This window comes from Scyliorhinus torazame, chromosome 12 (assembly GCF_047496885.1).
Source record: "Scyliorhinus torazame isolate Kashiwa2021f chromosome 12, sScyTor2.1, whole genome shotgun sequence".
NCBI lineage: Eukaryota > Metazoa > Chordata > Chondrichthyes > Carcharhiniformes > Scyliorhinidae > Scyliorhinus > Scyliorhinus torazame.
The window spans coordinates 15,983,882-16,011,457 of NC_092718.1; the positions used below are offsets into that span (position 1 = coordinate 15,983,882).

A 27,576-nucleotide genomic window follows, 5' to 3' on the forward strand; every position below is an offset into this window, starting at 1 on the left:
CCCCAGCCTGGTTTGACCACCTTCACCACCTTCGAGATCACTCCCGTCACTCCCTTCCAATACCCCTCCAGTGCCGGGCACGACCAAAACATATGTGCGTGGTTTGCCGGGCTTCCGCCGCACCTCCCACACTTGTCTTCCACTCTAAAGAACCTGCTCAATCTTTCTCCCGTTATGTGTGCTCTATGTAGCACCTTGAATTGAATCAGGCTAAGCCTGGCGCACGAGGAAGAGGAATTTACCCTGCTTAGGGCATCCGCCCACATACCCTCCTTTATCTCCTCCCCTAGCTCTTCTTCCCACTTTCCTTTTAACTCGCCGACCAGCTCCCCCCCCTCTTCCCTCATCTCTCGGTATATCTCTGACACCTTGCCCTCCCCGACCCACACCCCCGAAAGCACTCTGTCCTGGATCCCCTGTGCCGGGAGCAGCGGACATTCCCTCACCTGTTGTCTTGTGAACGCCCTCACCTGCATATATCTAAGGAAGTTTCCCCGGGGCAACTTATACTTTTCCTCCAGTGCTCCCAAGCTCGCAAACGTCCCATCTATAAATAAATCTCCCACCCTCCTAATTCCCAACTGGTGCCAGCTCTGAAATCCTCCATCCATCCTTCCTGGGGCAAACCTGTGGTTGTTCCTGATTGGGGACCCCACTAGGGTTCCCCGCGCACCTCTCTGTCTCCTCCATTGTCCCCAAATATTCAATGTTGCCGCCACCACTGGGTTTGTGGTAAACTTTTTTGGTGAGAGCGGTAGCGGCGCTGTCACCAGCGCCTCTAGGCTCATCCCTTTACAGGACTTTCTCTCCAGTCTTTTCCACGCCGCTCCCTCTCCCTCCATCATCCATTTACGAATCATCGCCACATTGGCGGCCCAATAGTAGTCGCCCAAATTCGGTAGCGCCAATCCTCCTCTGTCTCTGCTACGTTGTAGGGACTTTCCCTGCCCACACGAAGCTCGTGATGGTCCTGTCTATTTTTTAAAAAAAGGTCTTGGTGATTAGTATAGGGAGACATTGAAATACAAATAAGAACCTCGGGAGGACCATCATCTTAATTGCCTGCACTCTGCCCGCCAACGACAGAGGCTGCATGTCCCACCTCTTGAAGTCCTCCTCCATTTGTTCTACCAATCATGTCAGATTAAGTCTGTGTAAAGTTCCCCAGCTCCTAGCGATCTGAATCCCCAGGTATCGGAAGTTTCTTTCCACTTTCCTTAGAGGCAGGCCTTCTATCTCTCTACTCTGGTCCCCAGGGTGTATCACGAATAGTTCACTCTTCCCCATGTTAAGCCTATATCCCGAGAAATCTCCGAACTCCCTCAATATCTGCATGACCTCTGTCATCCCCCCCCACTGGGTCCGTCACATACAACAGTAGGTCATCTGCGTATAGCGACACTCGGTGTTCTTCTCCCCCTCTAATCACCTCTCTCCATTTCCTGGAGTCTCTCAACGCCATGGCCAGAGGTTCAATTGCCAACGCGAACAACAATGGAGATAGCGGGCATCCCTGTCTTGTTCCCCTATATAGTCGGAAATACTCCATATTATGGTAAGTACCATATTTTATTATTGTTATTAATATTTTTTTATATAAAAAAAATTTAATTTAGTTGTTAGCCAGATCTTGGTAGAAAGCTAGAGGAATGGCAGGGAAGGGAGTGCAATGTTCCTCCTGCAGGATGTTTGAGGTGAGGGATGCCATTAGTGTCCCTGCTGATTTTACCTGCAGGAAGTGCTGCCATCTCCAGCTCCTCCAAGACCGAGTTAGGGAACTGGAGCTGGAGTTGGAAGAACTTCGGATCATTCGGGAGGCAGAGGGGGTCATAGATAGCAGCTTCAGGGAATTAGTTACACCAAAGATTGGAGATAGATGGGTAACTGTAAGAGGGACTGGGAAAAAACAGTCAGTGCAGGGATCCCCTGCGGTCGTTCCCCTGAGAAACAAGTATACCGCTTTGGATACTTGTGGGGGGGACGACTTACCAGGGGTAAGCCATGGGGTACGGGCCTCTGGCACGGAGTCTGTCCCTGTTGCTCAGAAGGGAAGGGGGGAGAGGAGCAGAGCATTAGTAATTGGGGACTCGATAGTCAGGGGCACAGATAGGAGATTTTGTGGGAGCGTGAGAGACTCACGTTTGGTATGTTGCCTCCCAGGTGCAAGGGTACGTGATGTCTCGGATCGTGTTTTCCGGGTCCTTAAGGGGGAGGGGGAGCAGCCCCAAGTCGTGGTCCACATTGGCACTAACGACATAGGTAGGAAAGGGGATAAGGATGTCAGGCAGGCTTTCAGGGAGCTAGGATGGAAGCTCAGAACTAGAACAAACAGAGTTGTTATCTCTGGGTTGTTGCCCGTGCCACGTGATAGTGAGATGAGGAATAGGGAGAGAGAGCAATTAAACACGTGGCTACAGGGATGGTGCAGGCGGGAGGGATTCAGATTTCTGGATAACTGGGGCTCTTTCTGGGGAAGGTGGGACCTCTACAGACAGGATGGTCTACAACTGAACCTGCGGGGCACAAATATCCTGGGGGGAGATTTGTTAATGCTCTTTGGGGGGGTTTAAACTAATGCAGCAGGGGCATGGGAACCTGGATTGTAGTTTTAGGGTAAGGGAGAATGAGAGTATAGAGGTCAGGAGCTCAGATTTGACGTCGCAGGAGGGGGCCAGTGTTCAGGTAGGTGGTTTGAAGTGTGTCTACTTCAATGCCAGGAGTATACGAAATAAGGTAGGGGAACTGGCAGCATGGGTTGGTACCTGGGACTTCGATGTTGTGGCCATTTCGGAGACATGGATAGAGCAGGGACAGGAATGGATGTTGCAGGTTCCGGGGTTTAGGTGTTTTAGTAAGCTCAGAGAAGGAGGCAAAAGAGGGGGAGGTGTGGCGCTGCTAGTCAAGAGCAGTATTACGGTGGCGGAGAGGATGCTAGATGGGGACTCATCTTCCGAGGTAGTATGGGCTGAGGTTAGAAACATGAAAGGAGAGGTCACACTGTTGGGAGTCTTCTATAGGCCTCCAAATAGTTCTAGGGATGTAGAGGAAAGGATGGCGAGGATGATCCTGGATAAGAGCGAAAGTAACAGGGTAGTTATTATGGGAGACTTTAACTTTCCAAATATTGACTGGAAAAGATATAGTTTGAGTACATTAGATGGGTCGTTTTTTGTACAGTGTGTGCAGGAGGGTTTCCTGACACAGTTTGTTGACAGGCCAACAAGAGGCGAGGCCACATTGGATTTGGTTTTGGGTAATGAACCAGGCCAGGTGTTGGATTTGGAGGTAGGTGAGCACTTTGGGGACAGTGACCACAATTCGGTGACGTTTACGTTAAGGATGGAAAGGGATAAGTATACCCCGCAGGGCAAGAGTTATAGCTGGGGGAAGGGAAATTATGATGCCATTAGACGTGACTTGGGGGGGATAAGATGGAGAAGTAGGCTGTTGGACACACTAGATAAGTGGAGCTTGTTCAAGGATCAGCTACTGCGTGTTCTTGATAAGTATGTACCGGTCAGGCAGGGAGGAAGGTGCCGAGCGAGGGAACCGTGGTTTACCAAAGAAGTGGAATCTCTTGTTAAGAGGAAGAAGGAGGCCTATGTGAAGATGAGGTGTGAAGTTTCAGTTGGGGCGATGGATAGTTACAAGGTAGCGAGGAAGGATCTATAGAGAGAGCTAAGACGAGCAAGGAGGGGACATGAGAGGTATTTGGCAGGAAGGATCAAGGAAAACCCAAAAGCTTTCTATAGGTATGTCAGGAATAAGCGAATGACTAGGGAAAGAGTAGGACCAGTCAAGGACAGGGATGGGAAGTTGTGTGTAGAGTCTGAAGAGATAGGCGAGATACGAAATGAATATTTTTCGTCAGTATTCACTCAGGAAAAAGATAATGTTGTGGAGGAGAATGCTGAGCTCCAGGCAAATAGATTAGATGGCATTGAGGTACGTAGGGAAGAGGTGTTGGCAATTCTGGACAGGCTGAAAATAGATAAGTCCCCGGGACCTGATGGGATTTATCCTAGGATTCTCTGGGAGGCCAGGGAAGAGATTGCTGGACCATTGGCTTTGATTTTTATGTCATCATTGGCTACAGGAATAGTGCCAGAGGACTGGAGGATAGCAAATGTGGTCCCTTTGTTCAAAAAGGGGAGCAGAGACAACCCCGGCAACTATAGACCGGTGAGCCTCACGTCTGTAGTGGGTAAAGTCTTGGAGGGGATTATAAGAGACAAGATTTATAATCATCTAGATAGGAATAATATGATCAGGGATAGTCAGCATGGCTTTGTGAAGGGTAGGTCATGCCTCACAAACCTTATCAAGTTCTTTGAGAAGGTGACTGAACAGGTAGACGAGGGTAGAGCAGTTGATGTGGTGCATATGGATTTCAGCAAAGCATTTGATAAGGTTCCCCATGGTAGGCTATTGCAGAAAATACGGAGGCTGGGGATTGAGGGTGATTTAGAGATGTGGATCAGAAATTGGCTAGCTGAAAGAAGACAGAGGGTGGTGGTTGATGGGAAATGTTCAGAATGGAGTTCAGTCACAAGTGGAGTACCACAAGGATCTGTTCTGGGGCCGTTGCTGTTTGTCATTTTTATCAATGACCTAGAGGAAGGCGCAGAAGGGTGGGTGAGTAAATTTGCAGACGATACTAAAGTCGGTGGTGTTGTCGATAGTGTGGAAGGAAGTAGCAGGTTACAGAGGGATATAGATAAGCTGCAGTGCTGGGCTGAGAGGTGGCAAATGGAGTTTAATGTAGAGAAGTGTGAGGTGATTCACTTTGGAAGGAATAACAGGAATGTGGAATATTTGGCTAATGGAAAAGTTCTTGAAAGTGTGGATGAGCAGAGGGATCTAGGTGTCCATGTACATAGATCCCTGAAAGTTGCCACCCAGGTTGATAGGGTGGTGAAGAAGGCCTATGGAGTGTTGGCCTTTATTGGTAGAGGGATTGAGTTCCGGAGTCAGGAGGTCATGTTGCAGCTGTACAGAACTCTGGTCCGGCCGCATTTGGAGTATTGCGTACAGTTCTGGTCACCGCATTATAGGAAGGACGTGGAGGCTTTGGAACGGGTGCAGAGGAGATTTACCAGGATGTTGCCGGTATGGAGGGAAAATCTTATGAGGAAAGGCTGATGGACTTGAGGTTGTTTTCGTTAGAGAGAAGAAGGTTAAGAGGAGACTTAATAGAGGCATACAAAATGATCAGAGGGTTAGATAGGGTGGACAGTGAGAGCCTTCTCCCGCGGATGGAAATGGCTAGCACGAGGGGACATAGCCTTAAACTGAGGGGTAATAGATATAGGACAGAGGTCAGAGGTAGGTTCTTTACGCAAAGAGCAGTGAGGCCGTGGAATGCCCTACCTGCTACAGTAGTGAACTCGCCAACATTGAGGGCATTTAAAAGTTTATTGGATAAACATATGGATGATAATGGTATAGTGTAGGTTAGATGGCTTTTGTTTCGGTGCAACATCGTGGGCCGAAGGGCCTGTACTGCGCTGTATTGTTCTATGTTCTATGTTCTACTCCGATCTTTGCCGACCCGTGACCACACTTGCCGTTGGGGTCCCATAAAGGAGTTTGACCCAGCTAATAAACCCATTCCCGAACCCAAACCTCCTTAGCACCTCCCATAAGTACTCCCACTCCACCCTATCAAATGCCTTCTTTGCATCCATTGCCGCCACTATCTCTGCCTCCCCCTCCACTGGGGGCATCATTATCACCCCTAATAGTCGTCGCACGTTGACATTCAGTTGTCTCCCCTTTACGAACCCTGTCTGGTCTTTGTGCACCACCCCCGGGACACAGTCCTCTATCCTCGATGCCAGTACCTTTGCCAGCAATTTGGCGTCCACATTCAATAATGAAATAGGTCTATAGGACCCGCACTGCAACGGATCTTTATCCCGCTTCAGAATTAGCGATATCGTCACCTCCGACATTGTCAGGGGTAAAGTCCCTCCTTCCCTGGCCTCATTAAACGTCCTCACCAACAGCGGGGCCTACAAGTCCACGTACTTTCTATAAAATTCCACCGGGAACCGGTCTGGTCCCGGAGCCTTCCCTGCCTGCATATTCCCCAGCCCCTTAATAACCTCGTCCACCCCAATCGGTGCGCCCAGGCCTTCCACCTCCTGCTCCTCCACCCTCGGGAACCTCAATTGATCCAGGAACTGCCGCATCCCCTCCTCTCCCTCCGGGGGTTGGGACCTATACAGTCCTTCATAAAAGGTCTTGAACACCTCGTTTATCTTCCCTGCTCTCCGCACCGTAGCTCCCTTTTCGTCTCTAATTCCCCCTATCTCCCTCGCCGCTGTCCTCTTTCGCAGCTGATGGGCCAGCAGGCGACTAGCCTTTTCCCCATATTCATACCTCCTCCCCTGTGCCTTCCTCCACAGCACCTCCGCCCTTCTGGTAGTCAAAAGGTCGAACTCCATCTGGAGTCGTCTTCTCTCCCTGTACAGTCCCTCCTCCGGGGTCTCCGCAAATTCCCTGTCCACCCTTAAAATCTCCCCCAGTAATCTTTCCCTTTCCTTGGTCTCTGTTTTCCCTTTGTGGGCCCTAATGGAGATCAGCTCTCCTCTGACCACCGCTTTTAGTGCTTCCCATACCACTCCCACTCGGACCTCCCCATCGTCATTGGCCTCCAGGTACCTCTCAATACATCCCAGCACTCTTCCACACACTCCCTCATCCGCCATCAATCCCACATCCAATCGCCAGAGTGCTCGATGCTCCCTTTCCTCTCCTAGTTCCAGGCCCACCCAGTGTGGGGCATGGTCCGAAACCGCAATTCCACCCTTGAGATCAACGACCTTCCCAGAACAAAAAAATCTATCCGGGAGTACACTTTATGGACATGGGAGAAGAAGGAGAACTCCCTGGCCGAAGAAATCGCCATGGATCCACTCCCCCCATTTGGTCCATAAACCCCTTGAGCACCTTGGCCGCTGCCGGACTTCTTCTGGTCTTCGATCTGGATCTATCTAACCCTGGGTCCAGCACGGTGTTGAAGTCCCCTCCCAATATCAAGTTTCCTACCTCCAGGTCTGGTATACGACCCAACATCTGTCTCATAAATCCCGCATCGTCCCAATTCGGGGCATATACATTAACCAGCACGACCTCCATTCCCTCCAGCCTGCCACTCAACATTACATATCTACCTCCGCTATCTGCTACAGTGCTCCTTGCTTCAAATGCTACCCGTTTCCCCACCAATATGGCCACCCCTCTATTCTTCGCATCTAGTCCTGAGTGGAACACCTGTCCCACCCATCCTTTCCTTAACCTAACTTGGTCCGCCACCTTCAGGTGCGTCTCCTGGAGCATAGCCACGTCTGCCCTTAGTCCTTTCAAATGCGCAAGCACTCGGGCCCTTTTAATCGGTCCATTCAGGCCTCTCACGTTCCACGTGATCAGCCTCACTAGGGGCTACCTGCCCCCTTCCCGTGTCGACTAGCCATCACCTTCTCTAGGCCAGTCCCGTATCCCGCCTCCGCGCTCCCACTCGCTCCCCAGGCGTCGCATTCCATCCTCGTCCACCCACTCTTTAGCCATTTCCTCTTTGATTTCCGCAGCAGCAACCCAGTTATCCTCCCCCCCTCGTTAGATCCCCTTCTAGCGTGATTGCTCCCCCCATATTACTTCCGCAAGTCAGCTGACTTCAACTGACCCCGGCTACTCCTGCTCCCTCCTTGACCCCCCCCCCCCCCCCCGGTGTGGGGAACTCCCATCTGCCTTGCGCCTGTCTTCCCGCCATTATCTTTCTGGCGCGGGAACATCCCTTTATCTGACCCGCCTCTTGTGGCGCAGCTCCCTTTCCCCTCCCACTCCCATTCCTCATTCTCCGCCTATGTCCCTTCTTTTCCCCCCTCACCGGCGCCCACATTTCTTAGTGTCTCCCCCCTTCCCAATTAACTTCTCTATTTACATCGACAATAACATTCCCTACAGTATCAGTCCCTCAGTTCCGATCCAATTTCTCCTCTTTAATAAAGGCCCATGCTTCTTCCGCCGTTTCGAAATAGTGATGTCTCTCCTGGTACGTGACCCATAGTCGTGCCGGCTGCAGCATCCCGAACTTCACCTTTTTGTGTAACACCTCCTTGGCTCGGTTAAAACTCGCCCTCCTTCTCGCCACCTCCGCACTCCAATCCTGGTACACCCGTACCACTGCATTCTCCCATCTGCTACTCCGTACTTTTTTAGCCCATCTCAGGACCTCTTCTCTATCTTTAAGGCGGTGAAATTGCACGATTGTCGCCCTAGGTGGTTCTCCCGCTTTTGGTCTTCTCGCCGGGATCCGATGTGCCCCCTCCACCTCTAAGGGGCCCGCAGGGGCCTCCGCTCCCATCAACGAGCTTAGCATCGTGCTTACATAAGCCCCGCAATCCGCTCCTTCCACTCCCTCAGGGAGACCCAGTATCCGAAGGTTCTTCCTTCGCGCTCTGTTTTCTAGGGCCTCAATCCTTTCAATGCACTTTTTGTGGAGCGCCTCGTGCGTCTGTGTTTTGACCGCCAGGCCCAGGATCTCGTCCTCATTATCCGTCACCTTCTGCTCCACCACGCGGAGCTCTGTCTCCTGGGTCCTTTGTGCCTCCTTGAGCCCCTCAATTGCCTGTAGCATCGGGGTCAGCACCTCCCTCTTTAGTAGCTCCACACACCGTCTCAGGAATTCATATTGCTCGGGCCCCCATGCCGCCTGGGCTTTCTCCGCCGCCATCTTGTCTTCTCCCTTTCTGTCCCTCTCGTCGAGGATTCCTCGCGCTGCTGCCGCCGCCGCCGATATTTTCCTCTTTCGTTGGGGGGGACTCCCTATTCACTCACCCCACACCGGGTTTCATCGCGCGAAAATTTCCCGTTGGGGCTCTTAAAAGAGCCCGAAGGTCCGTTGGAGCTGGAGCCGCCGAAACGTGCGGCTTAGCTAGTCATCGCCGCAACCGGAACGGCATTTGTTTATGTTAACATGCGGGCTAATGTCTGGGGTTTGGTGGGAGGATGAGTTCGTTGTTATTGATATGGGGTTTGACATTGCATTCGTTACTGATTATTGTTTATTGTTGGGTGTAAATTTGTGAGAAAATGTGTAAAAGGAGGAGAATTTAAAAAAAAAAAAAAATTTTTTAAGTATATAATTAAGCATATATATTAATTATTTTAAATAGGTCTTAGTAAATGAGATCAACATTGCAGTGCTGCTGAAGAGATGGGATTTTATTTACACCCTGACCCTCACTGGTGCCATTAGCCAGAGTTGCCTCGATAATGAAAATTATATCCCCCACATTCACAAGACAGTAATTCAAGCACAATGGACAACTCAAACTATCTAAAAGCAAGGGGTGCAGGGAGAAAAGTTATAGAGAATGCTAATAAATCAAACATCTCGCAGCCATAAATAACATGTGACTGAATCTAAATAGTGTAAAATCTATTTAAAATATTTTGAACGCTTTAATTTTAATATTGAACTTTGTAAATGCGTTGCTAGCTCATGCGAGAAAGATGTGAGATCACATGGATCACATATCAAGTGATTAGCTATTAGAAGTGAGTATGGTCTGAGCCAAACCTGGGGCAAAATTAATGGGATTGGAAGAAACTTGGGCCAGTAATTGACCTTCTTGAAACCTTGTCATGGGTAACAGTTGAGAACCTCTGCTGCAAACCACAACTGATCTTTTAACCATCATTGACTTTGAAATAGTCAATGAAAACAAGGTTTGTGAAATATGTCAGCAGCACAATTTTTGAATTAAAGGTGCACAAACAAATTGTGTATGAACGAAAGGTTTGTGACTTCTAAGAGTGCAAGAGAATTTCTACTGACCATTTTCAGTTATTTTGAGTTATTTGTCCTTTTGGTGTCAATTATATTAACAGGTATGTTTTAATAATATAAATTTCTCTTTGAGATTTATATTGAGATTGGTAGTGGTCGCCACACTACCAGAAGGATGTGGAGGCTTTGGAGAGGGAACAGAAAAGATTTACCTGGATGCTGCCTGTTATGGAGGGCATTAGCTATGCAGAGAGGTTGGATAAACTTGGTTTGTTCTCACTGGAATATCGGACTTTGAGGGGCGACCTGATAGAAATCTACAAGATTATGAGGGGCATAGATAGAGTGGATAGTCAGGGTGAAAGAATCAATTACCAGGGGGCATAGGTTTAAGGTGCGAGGGGCAAGGTTTAAAGGAGATGTACGAGGCATGTTGTTTACACAGGGTGGTGGGAGCCTGGAACTCGCTGCCGGAGGAGATGGTGGAAGCAGATACGATAGTGACTTTCAAGGGGCATCTTGACAAATACATGAATAGGATGGTAATAGAGGGATATGGTCCCTGGAGGGGTAGGGGGTTTCGCTCTGGCGGGCAGCATGGTCGGCGCAGGCTTGGAGGGCTGAAGGGCCTGTTCCTTTGCTGTAATTTTCTTTGTTATTTGAAATTGGAGAATGGTTTCTCAGTTATAAATGTTACAGAGGTAAGGCAGCACCGTGTCGTAGTGATTAGCACTGCTGTCTCATGGCGCCGAGGTCCCAGGTTCGGCCCTGGGTCACTATCCGTGTGGAGTATGCACATTCTCCCTGTGTCTGCGTGGGTCTCGCCCCCACAACCCAAAAGATGTGCCGGAGAGCTGGATTGGCAACACTAAATTGCCCCTTAATTGGAAAAAATGAATTGGGTACTCTAGAACATAGACCACAGAACATACAGTGCAGAAAGAGGCCATTTGGCCCATCGAGTCTGCACCGACCCACTTAAGCCCTCACTTCCACCCCATCCCCTTAACCCAATAACCCCTCCTAACCTTTTTGGTCGCTACGGGCAATTTATCATGGCCAACCCAAACCTGCACGTCTTTGGACTGTGGGAGGAAATCGGAGCACCCGGAGGAAACCCACGCAGACACGGGGAGAACGTGCAAACTCCGCACAGATAGTGACCCAGCGGGGAATCGAACCTTACATAAGTAGGGGCTCCTGGGAGGTTAGGAGGGTGAAGTGCGAGGGTCCTGGAGGGGGTGGGGGTGCCTGTAAGGGGGCATGAGGGCAACATGGGTATCACAAGTGAATGGCACTGTGGCTTCACAGCGCCAGGGTCCCAGGTTCAAACCCACTCCCTCCTTTCATGGGCATGGTCCCCTCAGGTCCTGACTCTTGGCAGTGCTGCACTGGCACCCTCGCAGTGCTCCTGCCAGATTGGGAGTGCTCCTGCCAGCTTGGCAGTGCCAAGATACCCACTTTCTGGGGGAGAGCCAGAACTATCCCTGACCACCCAGGGGCCTCGAATGCCTGGGAATCTAAGGCAAAAGGCACATAAGATTTACTTGAGACAATAGAAGAAGACAAAAGCAAGTACAAGGAACTTGGAGCAGTTTTTTTAAAACCAGGAAGGTAACGAGAAATTTTGGAACAATCAAATTATCAAGGAACATAAAAAGAAATAACGTGTGCTACAGAAATAAATAACAAAAGAAAAATGAAAGTAGGAATAAGGACATAAAAGGATGAGCAAGATGACATCTCAGTAGCAGAGAAATGGCAGAGTATTGAATTACTATTGCGTCTCAGTTTATACTAAAAATCACAAAACAGACACTTCACAAGAGAGTTTTTTAAAAGGAACATTAAGACATTTGGGATAGGAATGGTGAATGTAATTGAGAAACTAGCAGCACTTAAAAAAGGACAAAACTTCAAGTCCAGGTGACATGCACCCACACGTACTCAAAGAAGCTATATTGTTCTCCCCGTGTCTGCGTGGGTTTGCTCCGGGTGCTCGGATTCCTCTCACAAGACCCGAAAGACGTGCTATTAGGTGATTTGAACATTCCGAATTCTCAGTGTACCCAAACAGGCGGGGTAGTGTGGCGACTAGGGGATTTTCACAGTAACTTAATTGCAGTGTTAATGTAAGCCTACTTGTGGCACTAATAACTATTATTATTATTAATACACACGATAACTACAAATCTTGATATTGAGATGTTGAGCTACAGAAATAGATATAAGGTACCAACCAAGATTCCACCTGGTAGGTTCATGACACCAGTTAAGGCACTTGTAGTCAGTGGCCAAATACATGAATGGATGACAAATCAACTAAACTGTTACTAATAAACCCAGGAAACAAGAATACATTTATTTGCTCAGGGAGCTGGTACAATATAGAACTAGTTATGAAAGGAAATGATAGAGGCACCAGCTTCGGTGCTTTCTAAAGGAAACTAAACAAGTACATGAGAGAAAAGGGAAATAGGAAGATATGCTAAAATAACTGAGATTAAACAGATGGAATGGGACGAGGCTCATTTGGAGCACAGACGAGTTGACCCAAATGGCCTGTTTCTGTGTGATATCATCTGCGTAATTCTTAAGTATAACCACTTTGTAAAAATGTCTTGAAGCTAGAAATACTAGTTTCTGAGCACATCTGAACAATAAATCATGTGTCACAACAAATCACTTGATTGAGCATTTTAGGCATTTGACTCTATGAAAGGAGGAGGAAGGTGGTGCATTGGAAATTACGAGAATTTAGTTACACTGAGCAGGGGATTGAAATTAAGGCAATATTAATCCTTGTTGCTGACTGGTTATGAATTTCCCCATAATGCAATATTAAAAATGTTTCCCTCGTTTCAAGGCCCACAGGTTCAGTACACTTATCCAGAGGGAACTTTGGTTTTAGACTCCAGTTGTTTTGGAATAGTTTAATATGTGCATACCTTTAACCTTAATTTCACAATTTCCAGTTACTTGCTCTTTCTGTTTATTTTATGCAGCCTGGTGCACCAGGAAATATTACAAATTGATCCTTAAAAATGTACTTCCATCACTATACTGAGCACTGTGTTGTGCTTCAGGAACTTTTTAATAAATGTCAATGTTGGGAAAATTGCTATTAAAATATTTTTTGCTGTATTTTAGCACAATGCACGCAATCTGTCCTGCACTTCCACTCCATTTGTCATAATGCATCACAAAGGAATGCAGAAATTGACTTCATGAAAACAGCTATTCAATATCATGGGGATATACATATGAAATACAAAAATGACAGACAGGAACAGACCAATTCGTTCATTGAGCCCTGACCATTGAGTCATGTTGCAATTACACATCATTATCCATAATACTTCCACCACCAACCATGTAATCTCCTGGGACAGGGCAGAAAACAGATTAAGAAAAAAAAATTAGCAGGGAGAATTTTGAGAATTCCTCTCTGATTCCCATGGCATTTAAAATTAGTTCAAGGGGACCACAATCACCATAAGGCATATATACCGTGGCCCTACCTTTTATCTACAGTGATGTCCACCTCAGCCAAGCGCACATTTTCGTGAGAAACTAAGATGAAGTTGTTTAAAAGCTGCAGTGCTTTGTCTTTATTAATTGGGAAAAAAGATGCAATATTAGAGTTGCAGTTTGCTGGCCTTTTCTGCTGATACCTAGGTGGAATTTCAGTACACATATGTTAATGTGTGGTGGAAATCCATTTAATTCTTTTAAATATTTGCTTACTTCACACAGTTCAATAGAATTTTAAAGCTGTGCTCCAAGGCATGTTGATTCAGCATCCATGTCTGTGCACCCTTCCTAATTAGTATGTGGCTATTCTAGCAACTTCAAATAATTGTGGGAATCCATTAGATTTGATTGTGCTCCCTTAACCAAGTGGATCCAAACAAAATTATACTGATGTATATAATTATTTTTTCTGTTAAATTGTTGAGGGATTATGTATTTGGATTATGGGGTCTAAGAAGAACAAAATCATTTTTGATAAAAGGCCATGAACCCCAACAAATCCTTAAACAGCTTCTCACTCTATCCTTCAATCACTTCTCTGTTCAAAATGTCATTCATTCTCTCTTGAAACAGTTTATACTATCTGCTTCAAAAATGCCACAGAGTTTTTAATTGCAATAAATAGCCAAGAGAACCATTTCAATTTAACACAACTCGAGGATTGCCCAAAAGTCAACGTCGGGCGACTACTATTTAAAACAGTTTTGTACCAAATATTTTGAATAATCTACAAAATATAGAAAGCACCCCATTACACATTATCCCGTAATTTATCTACGTTTATGGAATAGTTGTAAGTTACTATTGTGGAAATACTATACTGTTCCTGGGAAATTGAAAATCTTGTTTGCTTGCACTTCCTGCCAGAAATGTAACTCCTGGTATCATATTGAGTCACACATCTTTATTGACATTTTACCTATTATGAACCATATGTTCGCATTTACAATGGAAACTGCCACGCAGTTACACCCTCCTCCAGTGGTGGCACTGTAGCTCTTCAGTTTTGCATCTCCATTTTCTCAGATCATGCTGCAGAGGAACTCTTCTGATTCCCAAAGTGTGTAGGCTTTGCTATTCAATTATAATCCTGATTTCCTGCAGGTAAGTAACAGGAGATGGTCCAGTAATCTTTTAAGAATATTGCATCTGGAGCAAGAGCTAAACCAGATCAGTGGAGATAACAGAAATGGCAGAGGAGTCCCAAGACCTGAAGCGAGAACCAGCAAGAGTGGAAAGGATAGACAAAGTGGTAGCAGAGGAGGGGCGGCACGGTGGCGCAGTGGTTAGCACTGCTGCCTCACGGCGCCAAGGACCCTGGTTCGATTGCGACCCCGGATCACACTCCATGTGGAGTTTGTACATTCTCCCCGTGTCTGTGTTGATCTCACCCCCACAACCCAAAAGTGTCAGGGTAGGTGGATTGTTCACGCTAAATTGTCCCTTAATTAGGAAAAAAAAGAATTGGTCACTTTAAATTTATTTTAAAAAGAGTGGTAGCAGAGGAGGCCCAAGACCAATAGTGAGAGCTGAGACCAGCGGGGAAGAAAGAAAGGGGCTAGGGAGCAGATGCACCAAGTTTGAGGAAAAGAGAAAGCATACCAAAGTGTGGTGTCAATGGAAACGGGTAAGTAAATAGGATGGTGAGTATTTCTTCTTTTCTCTCTCCAAACACTGCTTTAAACAAAGCGCCATGAAATTAAAAATTTTAATCAGGTGAGTAGAACGGTGAGTGAATTAGGAATAAAAGTATTGGCGCAAAGCAGATCTAGAGAAGGTAAGTAAAATTAATAGTTTAAATTTTTACGGCAGCAGAGTGGCCCAGTAGTTAGCACTGGTGCCTCACAGAGTCAAGGAGCCAGGTTCGATTCCAGCATTGAGAGGTTATGTAGAGTTTGCATGTTCTCCCCATGTCTATGTGGGTTTCCTCTGGGTGCTCCAGTTTCCTCCCACAGTCCAAAGTGTTGCAGGTTAGGTGGATTGGCCATGCTAAATTGCCCCTTAGTGTCCAAACATGTGCCGGTTAGATGGAGTTGCAGGGATAGGGTGGAGGAGTGCGCCTAGGAGTGCTCTTTCAGAGGGTTGGTGCAGATTCGATGGGCCAAATGGTCTCCTGTACTGTAAGGATTCTGTTCTAAACAAAGTACAAACTAGATTCTAAAGGAGAGAATACATTTTTTTTAAGATCATGAATGGGCAGCTGAGACCTGTTGCTTTAATTTCCTGCGTTATGTACAAAATTCAGGCCACTTCATGTGACTTGGGGGACCACATGTGAAGGAAGTGTCTACAGCGCTTGAGTTCAGAGTTTCCAAGCTTAAGTCACTGTGGATCATCAGGGAGGCTGAAATCATACGTTCCAGGCGGTCTCTACCTTACAGACAGAGATAATTCATAATGATAGAAAAGTGTAAGAAAAGGCTGGAAGTGCAGGAGTTTTTAAGGTGTGTGCCAATCTCAGACTAGTGCTCAGCATCGGAGACTGCTGAGAGTGGCGGCACATTGACGGCGTACATTCAAGACCATGGTACCAATGGATTAGCAAAGTGTAGTGATGCAGTTGTTTTAAGAGATTCTAAACCAGTCAGTTTGACATCAGTGGTTGATATCATTTCAGAAACAATAATCAAGGAAAGAATTAACAGGCCCTTTGGAGAGTTTTAATTAATTTAGGAGAGCTAGTGCAGATTTGTAAATAGCAGATTGTGTTTTGATTACTTTGATGAAGTAATAGAAAAGGTTGATGAGGAGTGTGAGGTGGATGTTTTCTATATAAATCTTAAGAAACCATTGGTCAAAAGTACCTCAAAAATTGGATAACAAAATTGAGGTTCGTGGAATACAAAGGTCAGCGCCAGCTTCAATTAAAAAATTGACTGAAGGATAGAAAACAGCAAGTTGTGATAAATGAATGTGGGGGGTGGGAGTGATGTTCCCCAAGGGCCAATGGGAGGATTAGTGAATTTTTGATAGATAATGACTTGGATGTTGGCATATAGAGTTGCCGATGATATCAAACTTGTAGGTGTGGCAAACAATGAGGATGATACCAACTGACTGCAACAGGACATAGAGAGGCCAACAGAATGGGCCGACGAGAGACAGATGGAAATTAAAACAGAGAAGTGTAAGGTGTCAGAAGGGATAGAGAGATGAAGTATAGACTTCACGGCACAAAAGTGTGTGCAGAGAAGAGGGACCTGGGATTCATACGCATAGATCTTTGAAGGCGGGAGGATATATTGAGAGGGTGTCATTGGCAAAGCGAATGGAATCTTGGATTTCATAAATAGAGATATTGAGTACAAAAGCAGGAAAGTAATGCTGAACCTGTAAGCTCTGGTTAGGCCACAACTAGAGAATTGCCTACAATTCTGGTCTTCACACTTAGGAAGAATGTGGCGATGTTTGAGAGGGTGCAGAGGCGGTTTATCAGACTAGTTCCAGAGAATTATTGGGTGGCACAGTACTTAGCACTGTTGCCTCACGGTGTGAGGGACCCGGGTTTGATTACGACATTGGGTGCCTGTGTGCGTAGTGTTTGCACGTTCTCTCCATGTTTGCAAGGGTTTCCTCCGGGTGCTCCGATTTTCTCCCATAGTCCAAAGATGTGCTGGTTAGGGGATTGGCCATGATCAATACGCAGGGTTACAGGGATAGGTCGGGTGAGTGGGCATAGGTAGAGTGCTCTTAGAGAGCAATTTAGGAGTGTTGGTGCAGACTTGATGGGCCAAATGGCTTCCTTCTACACTGTAGGGGCTCTGTGGTTCTAAAAGCATTCTTAGTTCCAAGTTTGGGGGAGCTGGCGGTGTTCTCCTTGGGGCAAAGAAGATTGAGGGGAGATTTGTTAGAAGTGTGCAAGATTATGACAGATTTGGATGAGGTAGACAAAGTAACAGTATTCCCATTGGCTGACCGTACAAGGAACAAGGGGATACAGATTTAAATTTTGGCAAGAGATACATGGGAAATGTCAGGAAGATCTTTTTTACATGGTGCGTGATAACGCCATGGAAACAATTTTGCCGAAGAGAGTATGGAAACTGAATCATTTTGAAAGGGTATTGAATGATGTTGCTAACTTTTGGTTGGTTCAATTGGCTCTGTTTTATAACCTTTGCTCTCGGGTCGCCAGGTATCTTTATGATACCGCCACGAGGTTCAAGTTCAAGTAATGATCAATAACTCAATACACCAGTTAGTAAGATTCAAATCAAAGCACATTTATTATATACAGTAATCGCTACTCATGCATAAATTCTACGTCTAAGCTACTTCTACAACTAACAGGTCTATACTTAGCTTCGGACTGGCCCACCAGGCCAGAGGAACAAATGGCCTTTCGTTCGGGTTCTGAGTCTGCGGGATTCGAAGTTGGTACGGACTGGTAGCTAGGAGCGCCTATCTCGTAGCGAGCGTTGACTTAAGACTTACTGGATCTCGGCGGAAGCTGAATTTCACTGTCAAGGGTTGGTTCTCGTTGCTGAGTGACCCGGTCAAGAAGAACGATTTGAACTTGGGGGCTTAACTTTATAGTCCCCAGGGGCTTCCCGCCTTTCGGGGCGGACCCTGTACCTGGTTCCAAGTGATTGGACTTCGTTCCAATCGCTTGATTTGATTTCTCCAATACTGGAGCGGTTCCCTGATCGATGGGCGGTGTGAGGTGTCCGTTAACCTCTCTTGTGTTGGCCCCTGCTGCCGCCGGGGAGTCTGGCTTGGCTTTGTTTATCCCAAATGTTTTGATTGTACCCGGGGATCACTCATTAGTATGTAGATGGCTGCTACATTATTATGCAGATGGCTGCTTGTATCGATGCTGTCTGGCCTTTTGCAGAGTTTAATACACAGTAACTTGCACCTGCTAGTTTCTGCCTCTGTTGGCTGAATTTCCCTGTTCTCCATTTTACGTGGGGAGTTGGCCAACCCAGGTGGCTACAATGAGCACTAGAGGGGAATAGATGTGTAGGGCAATAGGTACAGAGCGGTGGAATAAATTGGCTTGATTGCTCTACAGAGAACCGGCATGGACTCAATGGGCCGAATGACCACTTTCTGTGCCATTGAGACTGGGTGGAATTTAATGCTCCCAAGGTGGCGACTTTGGCGACACGTAATTGTGCAGGAGGGTGCTGGGCCTCTCCAGGGTAGTTATCACACATTGAACCTGAGAATACAAACACTGTCAGTGTTGCTTGTGTGCTTTTGAGATGGGGTGGGAAGCTGGTTCCCTTATTCATAGGCATTCAATGCCTGATTGAGGGACCCAGCATTAGGAAAGTGGGGGTCCACTGAGAGCCATCTCAACCCTTTCTTCTGAGCATCCCCCTCCCCAAACCAGCCAACCCTCCCTGCCACCTCCATCTTGCCTGTGACCTGGATCTCTCCGATCCTAGGCCTCTGGTGGGTGCATTACCAGCAGAAGTCCTGGGAGATGCCTGATGCTGGCCGTTAATTTGGACACTTAATGACAGTGGGCCTTCCCCAATGGAGAGGATGTACAGCTCCACCCAATAGGCAAGAACCCCTTCACCAATATTAAGTTCCACCCTACAGTGCACTTCTGTTTTTGACAGCAATGGGTATTACATTTTATGGCAAGGAATGTAAGAGTATTGCTGCTCCTTCAAGCCACCACCTCCAAGTTCTCCCTTCTAAATTAATTCCACTTGTGATGCTGTAAGTAAATTTTATTTTTAACTTTTTTGAGTCTCTGTCCCTTCAGAATAAGGTGTTAATGTACGGAATTTTTAAATTTACTTTAACATAGAAAATACTCACTGACTGCCCTTCTTCCCACCTGCTTCCTTGTCTGAGCTTGCCTATCCTTCAAGATTCCCCAGTCTTTCGTCCAGTTAGAAAGAAAGACATTCAGGAACAGGTTTATCTGAGCAGCAGCAATTGAGTTCTAATTGTCCTTTGGGTGTGTCCCTTAGTGGCACCTCCACAGTGTTTTATTCAAGGCATCTTGATTGATACCAATTTGAAAAGGGCTATCAAGTTGTAAGCGTTCTTTATTATATCACATCGGGTGCAACTTGATGTCTGTATCTGTAATTATAAAAAGTATTGTGCAATTGAACTTGATTTGTCAATAATGAAAAATTGCAGGGTTAAATTATTTGAAGAGTTTTGTTCTTGGTTTAACATGACCACAATTTTTGTCAACTATTCAAAGAACAAAGAACAAAGAAATGTACAGCACAGGAACAGGCCCTTCGGCCCTCCAAGCCCGTGCCGACCATGCTGCCCGACTAAACTACAATCTTCTACACTTCCTGGGTCCGTATTATTCCCTTCTATTCCTTCTATTCCCTTCCTATTCATATATTTGTCAAGATGCCCCTTAAATGTCCCTATCGTCCCTGCTTCCACTACCTCCTCCGGTAGCGAGTTCCAGGCACCCACTACCCTCTGTGTAAAAAACTTGCCTCGTACATCTACTCTAAACCTTGCCCCTCTCACCTTAAACCTATGCCCCCTAGTAATTGACCCCTCTACCCTGGGGAAACGCCTCTGACTATCCACTCTGTCTATGCCCCTCATAATTTTGTATACCCCTATCAGGTCTCCCCTCAACCTCCTTCGTTCCAGTGAGAACAAACCGAGTTTATTCAATCGCTCCTCATAGCTAATGCCCTCCATACCAGGCAACATTCTGGTAAATCTCTTCTGCACCCTCTCTAAAGCCTCCACATCCTTCTGGTAGTGTGGCGACCAGAATTGAACACTATACTCCAAGTGTGGCCTAACTAAGGTTCTATACAGCTGCAACATGACTTGCCAATTCTTATACTCAATGCCCCGGCCAATGAAGGCAAGCATGCCGTATGCCTTCTTGACTACCTTCTCCACCTGTGTTGCCCCTTTCAATGACCTGTGGACCTGTACTCCTAGATCTCTTTGACTTTCAATACTCTTGAGGGTTCTACCATTCATGGAATATTCTTGAAATGAAAGATGGATAAGAGATGATTGGGACTTTTTATGATTCATATTTAAAATTCAATTTAGGAGCAATTACTGTTTCAAAAGCATCAGAGACGAGGGGCTGGATTCTCTGATTTCGTGGCTATGTCCCCACTCCAGCATGGGAACGGTGGCGTTTTACGACAGAAGAAAATGGTGTAAAACGGCCACCGATCCTCCGTTTGGCTGGGGATAGCAGCAAGGCAGCGTAGATCACCCAGCTCTAGCTGCCGATACGGCCCAGAGAATTGCCAGGTCCGTGGCCGCGCATACGCACGGCAGCGGCTGTGCCATGCAACATAGCGCCGGCTGCTCGCGGACCCGGCCTGTGAAATAGTGCTCCCCGTTTGGCTGGCTCGCGCGCCCCAGACCACCCCCCTCACAGTGCCCCCAGCCCCTGGCAAAGTGGCCACTGATTGGCCCTCCCCCGACTGGCGGCGCTGGACTGAGTCCGCAGCCACCACGCCGAGTTCTCGAAAGAAAATAGCATGAGAGACCCACGCCATCGGGAACTTGGCCAGTCGGGGGCGGAGCATCGGGAGCGGGCCTCAGGCAGTGTCCAGAGGCCGTTGCTACGTCGCGCGGCATACTCTCCCGGGTACACCGCTTTGGAGGGGCGGAGCAGCGTGAAAGTGGCGCCGACCCCTATTTGGTCGTAAACAGAGATTCTCTGGCCGAGTGCGATTTCGGGCGACCGGAGAATCCAGCCCGAGGTGTGTAAAACAAGCACAATATGCAAACTTCAGTTCCAACTGTAGCACAGAAGGCCAAGCAATGTTAGGCACTACCTCACTAGATTCTGGTGCTAGGTCAAACTTATTTAACCCACAGGAATTAAACTTTGGTTAACCCTCAAAGAATGTGTCAAATCATTTGCTCTGCTGGCTGCATACGGTTCCTATTTATTCAGCAGAGTCTGATTTAATCAAAATACAACCAGCCAAGAACATTCCAAAGAAGAAGTCTCTTGAGTTTTAGCACAAAGGCCCTGGTTTGGTATGTTTATCTTGAATGGCATTGCAGTATTAATACAGTGACACAGCAGTGGACTTCCCTTCTTTCCAAACTAAAGTGTATAGTGAAGCAAAGTCCAGCAGCCTTTTTTAAGATTATATTTAACTACTTTTGGAGAAATGTGGACGATTCACCATGAACTGATGAAGAGATGGTACATTCATTTATTTTTCAGCCTGGAGTGTCAAAGACTGAAAATGTTCCTTTTTTGCAATTGTAACTAGATAGATTTTTATGGAGTTTTCTCATTTTCTCTGTTCTCTATTCCCTTGCTGTGAATTAAGGGAAATAATTCAGCAGGTTTGAATTAGAATTCTAGAAGATACTAGGAAATGTTCAACCTCAGATTTGGATTTGCAGCATGACGTAGACAGATTTTACATAAATAGGCTGTAATTGATCCACAGTTTGAGAAGAGTACTAGCCAATTCACTCTCTATGGTTATTTGGACTTTTCAGTCATTTGTACTTTCATCAGGTTCAGATTATGACTGGTGGAGAATAGAGAATAACTATAATTGTTTCTGAATGATGACCTGAAAGATATTCAGTGTGTGTAGCCCATTGCTAAAAATGGTTTTGGAGATCTTTCTTTCAACACTGAGATTTTATGGTGCAAAATACTTTGTCATCATATGGTTGAAACACTTCAATATCTCCTGCCAGTAATGTACAATTGTGGATCATCAACATTTAGATTTTTTGCAATTCATTCACGGTATGTGGACATTACTGGTTGCGTCGGCTGGGCGTGAGATCAGGGTTCCATTTAAAAATGGGTTCTGACCCCTTCCTGCAGAGCTCCTCGGAGCAGGAAATGGGGCTAAGTGCAGCCCCGTCGGGGCGTTCCCCGCCAGGGCACGAAATTAAGACAGAGTGCTGATAGATAGTGGGGTCACCCTGGGAACGACTCCGCTAATCCAGAACGGAACTCTATTATTTTGGTTAGATCGGCCCCTTATCTCTGACCTGCTCTTGTAGCCACAGTATTTATGTAGCTGGTTCCGTTAAGTGTCTGATGAATGGCGACCCAAGATGTTGCCGATGGGAATTTGATGATGGCAGTGTCATTGAGTTTCAAAAGGAAATAGTTAGACTCTCTCTTGCTGAAGCTGGTCATTGCCAGGCACTTGTATGGCATGAATATAAGAGATCCAAAAGAGTAGTTGGAATAACTGTAACATGTTTCTTTCTTATTTAACCTTGCAGGTTGTGAAAGGCCTTACCTACCTGTGGAGCCTCAAGATTTTGCACCGAGGTGTGTGATAGTCTCTGTTAAGCCTTTTTAGAAATGATTTTGTTTTTCTTTAAATTTCAAATATTCAAGAAGACTAAAATAACTCATTTAGTGAATGGATCAGCACAAAATTGGGGTTTTAACTCAACAGAGTGGCAAAGGAAATTGGTGTCAGCAACATGGAATCGAGAACTGCACTTGGACATATTACAAAGAACTATATACAAAAATAGATAGAGTATTTTTTGCCAAAGTTGCTGAAGTTTGTATTCCACAGGGATCTGTGCTGGGACCCCTGTTGTTTGTATAAATGATCTGGAGGAAAATGTAGATGGTCTGATTAGCCAGTTACCAGATGACATTAAGATAGGTGGAGTTGCAGATAGTGAAGGAGACTGTCAGAGAATACTGCAGAATTTAAATAGATTGGAGAGTTGGGCAGAGAAATGGCAGGTGAAGTTCCATCCAGACAAATGCGAAGTGTTGCATTTTGGAAGATCAAATTCAGGTATACAGTAAATGGCAGAACCCTTAGGATCATTGACAATGGGTGTTCAGCTCCATAGTTCCATGAACGGGGCAATGCAGGTGGATAGGGTGGCCAAGAAGGCATACGGCATGCTTGCATTCATCGGCTGGGGCATTGAGTACAAGACTTGGCAGGTCATGTTTCAGTTGTATAAAGATTTAGTTAGGCCACATTTGGAATATTGCATGCAATTTTGGTCGCCACACTACCAGAAGGACGTTAGATGCTTTGGAGAGAGTGCAAAGAAGGTTTATCAGGATGTTACTTGGTCTGGAGGGTGTTGGCTATGAGGAAAGGTTGAATCAACTCGGATTGTTTTGTTGGAAAAACGGAAGCTATGGGGAGACCTGATTGAGGTCTACAAAATTACAAAAGGTATAGACACAATGAATAGTTAGGAGCTTTTTCCCAGGGTGCCTCAATTACAAGGGGGCACAGGTTCAAGGTGAGAGAGAGAAAGATTTTCATGCAAAGAGTGCTGGGTCCCTGGAACGTGTTGCCAGTGAAGGTGGTGGAGGCAAGCACGGTAGCAATGTTTCAGATGTATCTTGGGGAATGGAGGGATACATTTTTGTTTGGGCAATAAGTAGTAGGTGTAAATAAGTAATCTGGATTGGTGCAGGCTTGGTGGGCCGAACCGTCTGTTCCTGTGCTGTAATGCTCTTTGTTTTATTCGGGAGTTTTCATAATGGAATTTAGTGATTGTGCGAGAGGTTGAGCTGTTTCTGTACAATTTCTTTTCTCTTCCCTCTAATCCTGTGCTCTCTTGATTCATTAATTTTGGTGGGCACTAAATGTCCTCCTGTAGCTAATTCTAATGCTTTTATTTAAAGGTGAATCTTGGGTTAACAGTGAATGCCAACAGGATATCTAACAATGGAGGATGTCATTCACGACAGTGATCCTGTCATTACCTGGTACATGTCCAGTAGGGTGCAGCAATCAGGAATACGTATCTGCCCAAACCCCTTCCTGTGCCCAGAGAAATGTGGTGATTTGTAGTGACTCTACCCTGCCCTCACTGAGATCAATTAAGTGCAGACTTTATTTTAAACCAGCATTTCATAGTTGAAGCCTATTAATTGGAACACTTTGGTGGAAATGAACTTATCTCATTTATCAGATCATCCCCATTAATCCAAGCCCATCAGTATTGATCTAACCCTCCATGTTCGCCACATCTCCATCAACTGGCGCCAGCTATATTTACAAGCTTCCAAAACCACAGTGGTGTCATCTTTAGCTGATTAATTAGTAAAAGCTTATGCATTAGATTCTCTTTTTTCAGAGTTTGAATGCATACTTGTTTGTGTTGTATTGCATTGTGCTTCTTTCATTTCCATCCCTGTAATTAAATGTTGAATACTAGAAGCGTCAAATGGTTCGGTCAAACGTTGTTACACAGGGCATCTCAGCAGTGGCAGCGAATTGCTGTCATCGGTTCATGAGTTTCAAAGACTTAAAAGCACCAGTGCAGAACGCCTTTACATCAGTGAAAGAAAGTATAGAACTGTTGGTGGTGTTGGTTGTGATTTTTGGGCCCGTTTGCCAGGAGCGCAAATCATGTTATGGCTGCTAACACTTGCGAGAGGGCCATAACGGGATTTGCGGTGGCGAGGTCTCACTTTTGAGATCTCCCCCGCCACCTGCTGGCGACGTGATCAGGTTGGCACCCAGCGAGGGATTGAACCAGATTACCATGAATTTAAATGCATTCCCCCGGCGACGTGATGTAATGCCGGCGGGAATCACTACAGCTTTCCAAAATCGGAAACCAGCTGTGATGAACACGGGGCTTAAAAATGAATAGAACCCCCAGGTGGTGAGGGGCATGGCCAGGCGGTACCCTAGCACTACCAGGCAGTGGGGCCTTTAGGGAACCCCATGGGGAGAGGGGAGGGAGAGAAAGAGAGAGACCTCAAATTGGGGAAGGGGTGTAACGTTTAGGTCGCCCTGGTAACAAAGCTGGGGGAGGGGTGTAGCAGAGGAGTTTCCTGACCATTGAATGGGGAGGCGGGGTTGGCCCTCTGTTTTGGAGGATTGAGTCTGTTCTGCTTGTCTGTTGGCTGTCCCAATGTCAAGGGTGGGGAAGGGGCGCCTTTAACGTTGCTTTGAGATCGAAGCATCCTTTCTGAATCCCAGCTGTGGCGATAGGTTTTCGACCCGCACACACACACCCAAGAAAGCTGGCTATGTGATCCTCACCAGCACTTTGAACTTTCACAGAGTGCCATTTGATCTGGCTCGAAAAGGCAGCTGGGAAACCAGTGAGTTCCATATTGCTTTTCTTGCCTACTCCACCCTTTATCTTCTGGCCCTAGTTTCCTTTCCACCCTGTAGGTAATGTCTGAAACTACTCTTGCTCCACAGTCCCAGCAGCTTTCTAATACTTGCTGCCCAAGAGCAAGGCACCATCGACCTTTAGGTTCAGAAACTTTTTTTCTAATTCATTTATGGGATGTGAGCTTCGCTGGTTAGGCCAGCATTTATTGCCCATCCCTAGTTGGCCTTCAGAAGGTGGTGGTGAGCTGCCTTCTTGAACCGCTGCAGTTCCTGAGGTATAGCTACACCCACAATGCTGTTGGTGAGGGAGTTCCAGGATGTTGCTCCAGTGACGGTGAAGGAACAGCGATATATTTCCAAGTCAGGATGGTGAGTGACTGGGAGGGGAACCTCCAGGTATCTGCTGCTCTTGTCCTTCTAGATGGTAATGATCGTGGGTTTGGAAGGTGCTGCCTAAGGAATTTAAAAATAAATAAATTTAGAGTACCCAATTCATTTTTTCAAATTATGGGGCAATTTGGCATGGCCAATCCACCTAGCCTGCACATCTTTTTGCTTGTGGGAGGGAAACCCAGGCAAACACGGGGAGAATGTGCAAACTCCACACGGACAGTGACCCAGAGCCGGGATCGAACCTGGGACTTTGGTGCCATGAGGCAGCAGTGCTAACCACTGCGCCACCGTGCTGCCCCCGCCTAAGAAACTTTGGCAAGTTATTGCAGTACATCTTGTAGATGGTCCACACGGCTGCCACTGTTCATCGGTGGTGGAGGGATTGAATGTTTGTGGAAGAGGTAGAAATCAAGTGGATTGCTTTGTCTTAGATGGTGTCAAGCTTCTTGAGTGTTGGAGCTGCACTCATCCAGACAAGTGGAGAGTATTCCATTACACTCCTGACTTGTTCCTTGTAGATGGTGCACAGGCTTTTGTTTGGGGGTGGGGGGGTCAGGAGGTAGCCACGTATATTAAGTATTGCCAAAAGATCACTTCTTGCCAAAATTTACAAAAGGCAGCGATAAACAAAATGGTAACAATAACAATTGGTTGTTTCGTTCCTTGTATCATGGACACTGATGTTGGCACTTGCTCTTAAAGGACCGATTTAAATCAGGTGGCACATTGGAGCACAACGCAGTTTACATCAACAGTGAAAGATGCAGGTTTCATCTCCATGTCAAGGGTCCCATTTCAGCTGCTTTATTTCAGAATAACATAGAGAAATACTGAGCAGACTTTCCCACAGCAAAGGAGAGAATGGATCCCTTGACTGTGTTGCATGCCTCCCAGATGATTGTCTGATTTTGGCAGCCTAGGAAAATCAACCAATGTCTGGTCAGCTCCGAGAGAGTCATGCCTTCAATTTACACCTCCTCAAAGAAAGAAAATTGATAACGTTTTGTTTTATCGGTTGAATCCACTTTTTAAAATGCGTGTTATTTTTCAAAATGTTTGTAGATGTTCATGATGGTAGACACAGAGAAACTGGCTACATACAGCCAGTTGCTCCCAGATATAGGGTACGTGCAGACACAGTGTAGATACAGTTGCACTTTGGGAACACTATGCTGCATTGTCTGGAACAATTTACTTACTGTGATGTTGAGGGGAAAGAACTGATAATTTAAAATTCATTTTAGTAAGCCACTGGGTAGTAAAACCGACCTTGTTTGCATTTTATTATAAGCAGAAACAATGCTAAAGAATGGGTTTCCCCTCAACAGTATCCTTTAGAAAAAGAATCAGTTACAAAGAGTTACTATTAACTTGAACATCCTTTTGTTTGTTTCTGTTGTCGGATATTTTTGTTGGAATGCTGAGTGATGGTTACATCATCAGGGGAATCGGCTTAAAGAAGTCCCTCAGCCCCACCATGTGAAAGAGATAAATTAACATGCACAGTTGAAATTGAAGCACCCGGGGTTAATGACTGTGTCTCTGCTGATGTCAGTTGCCTCTCACGGTTGAGCTCTGTAACTGTTTTCGAGCCAGTTCCTGATGTCAATATTGGCAATATTGTTCTAACAACAGCTTCAAAGCAAAGCAATCAACAAAAAAATAAAAGCTATGTTTAAAGTTGTTTATTTATAAAGCTGATTTTTGTTTAAGGGGTCAGTGGTTACTCTTGCTTATTGAGCTCCGTTGAAAGTTCTTAACTCAGAATTGACAGCTCCCTCCTGTGTTAAACAATAGCTGAGCTGATGCCTTGCAGGAGAGGTA

The 27,576-nt window shown here is 46.1% G+C and overlaps 1 protein-coding gene across 18 annotated transcripts in view; it reads left to right on the top strand.

Moving 5' to 3' along the window:
• Positions 1-27,576, top strand: part of map2k5 (mitogen-activated protein kinase kinase 5) — a 426,928-nt gene that overhangs the window by 242,234 nt on the left and 157,118 nt on the right. For all 18 annotated transcript variants that reach the window (XR_011933854.1, XM_072470457.1, XM_072470459.1 and 15 more), the window contains one exon: positions 22,520-22,568. Coding sequence is in view for 17 of the 18 variants with exons in the window: in XM_072470457.1 (XP_072326558.1) it covers positions 22,520-22,568 (49 nt within the window). In the remaining variant the exon portion in view is untranslated. The remainder of the gene's footprint in view (positions 1-22,519; positions 22,569-27,576) is intronic.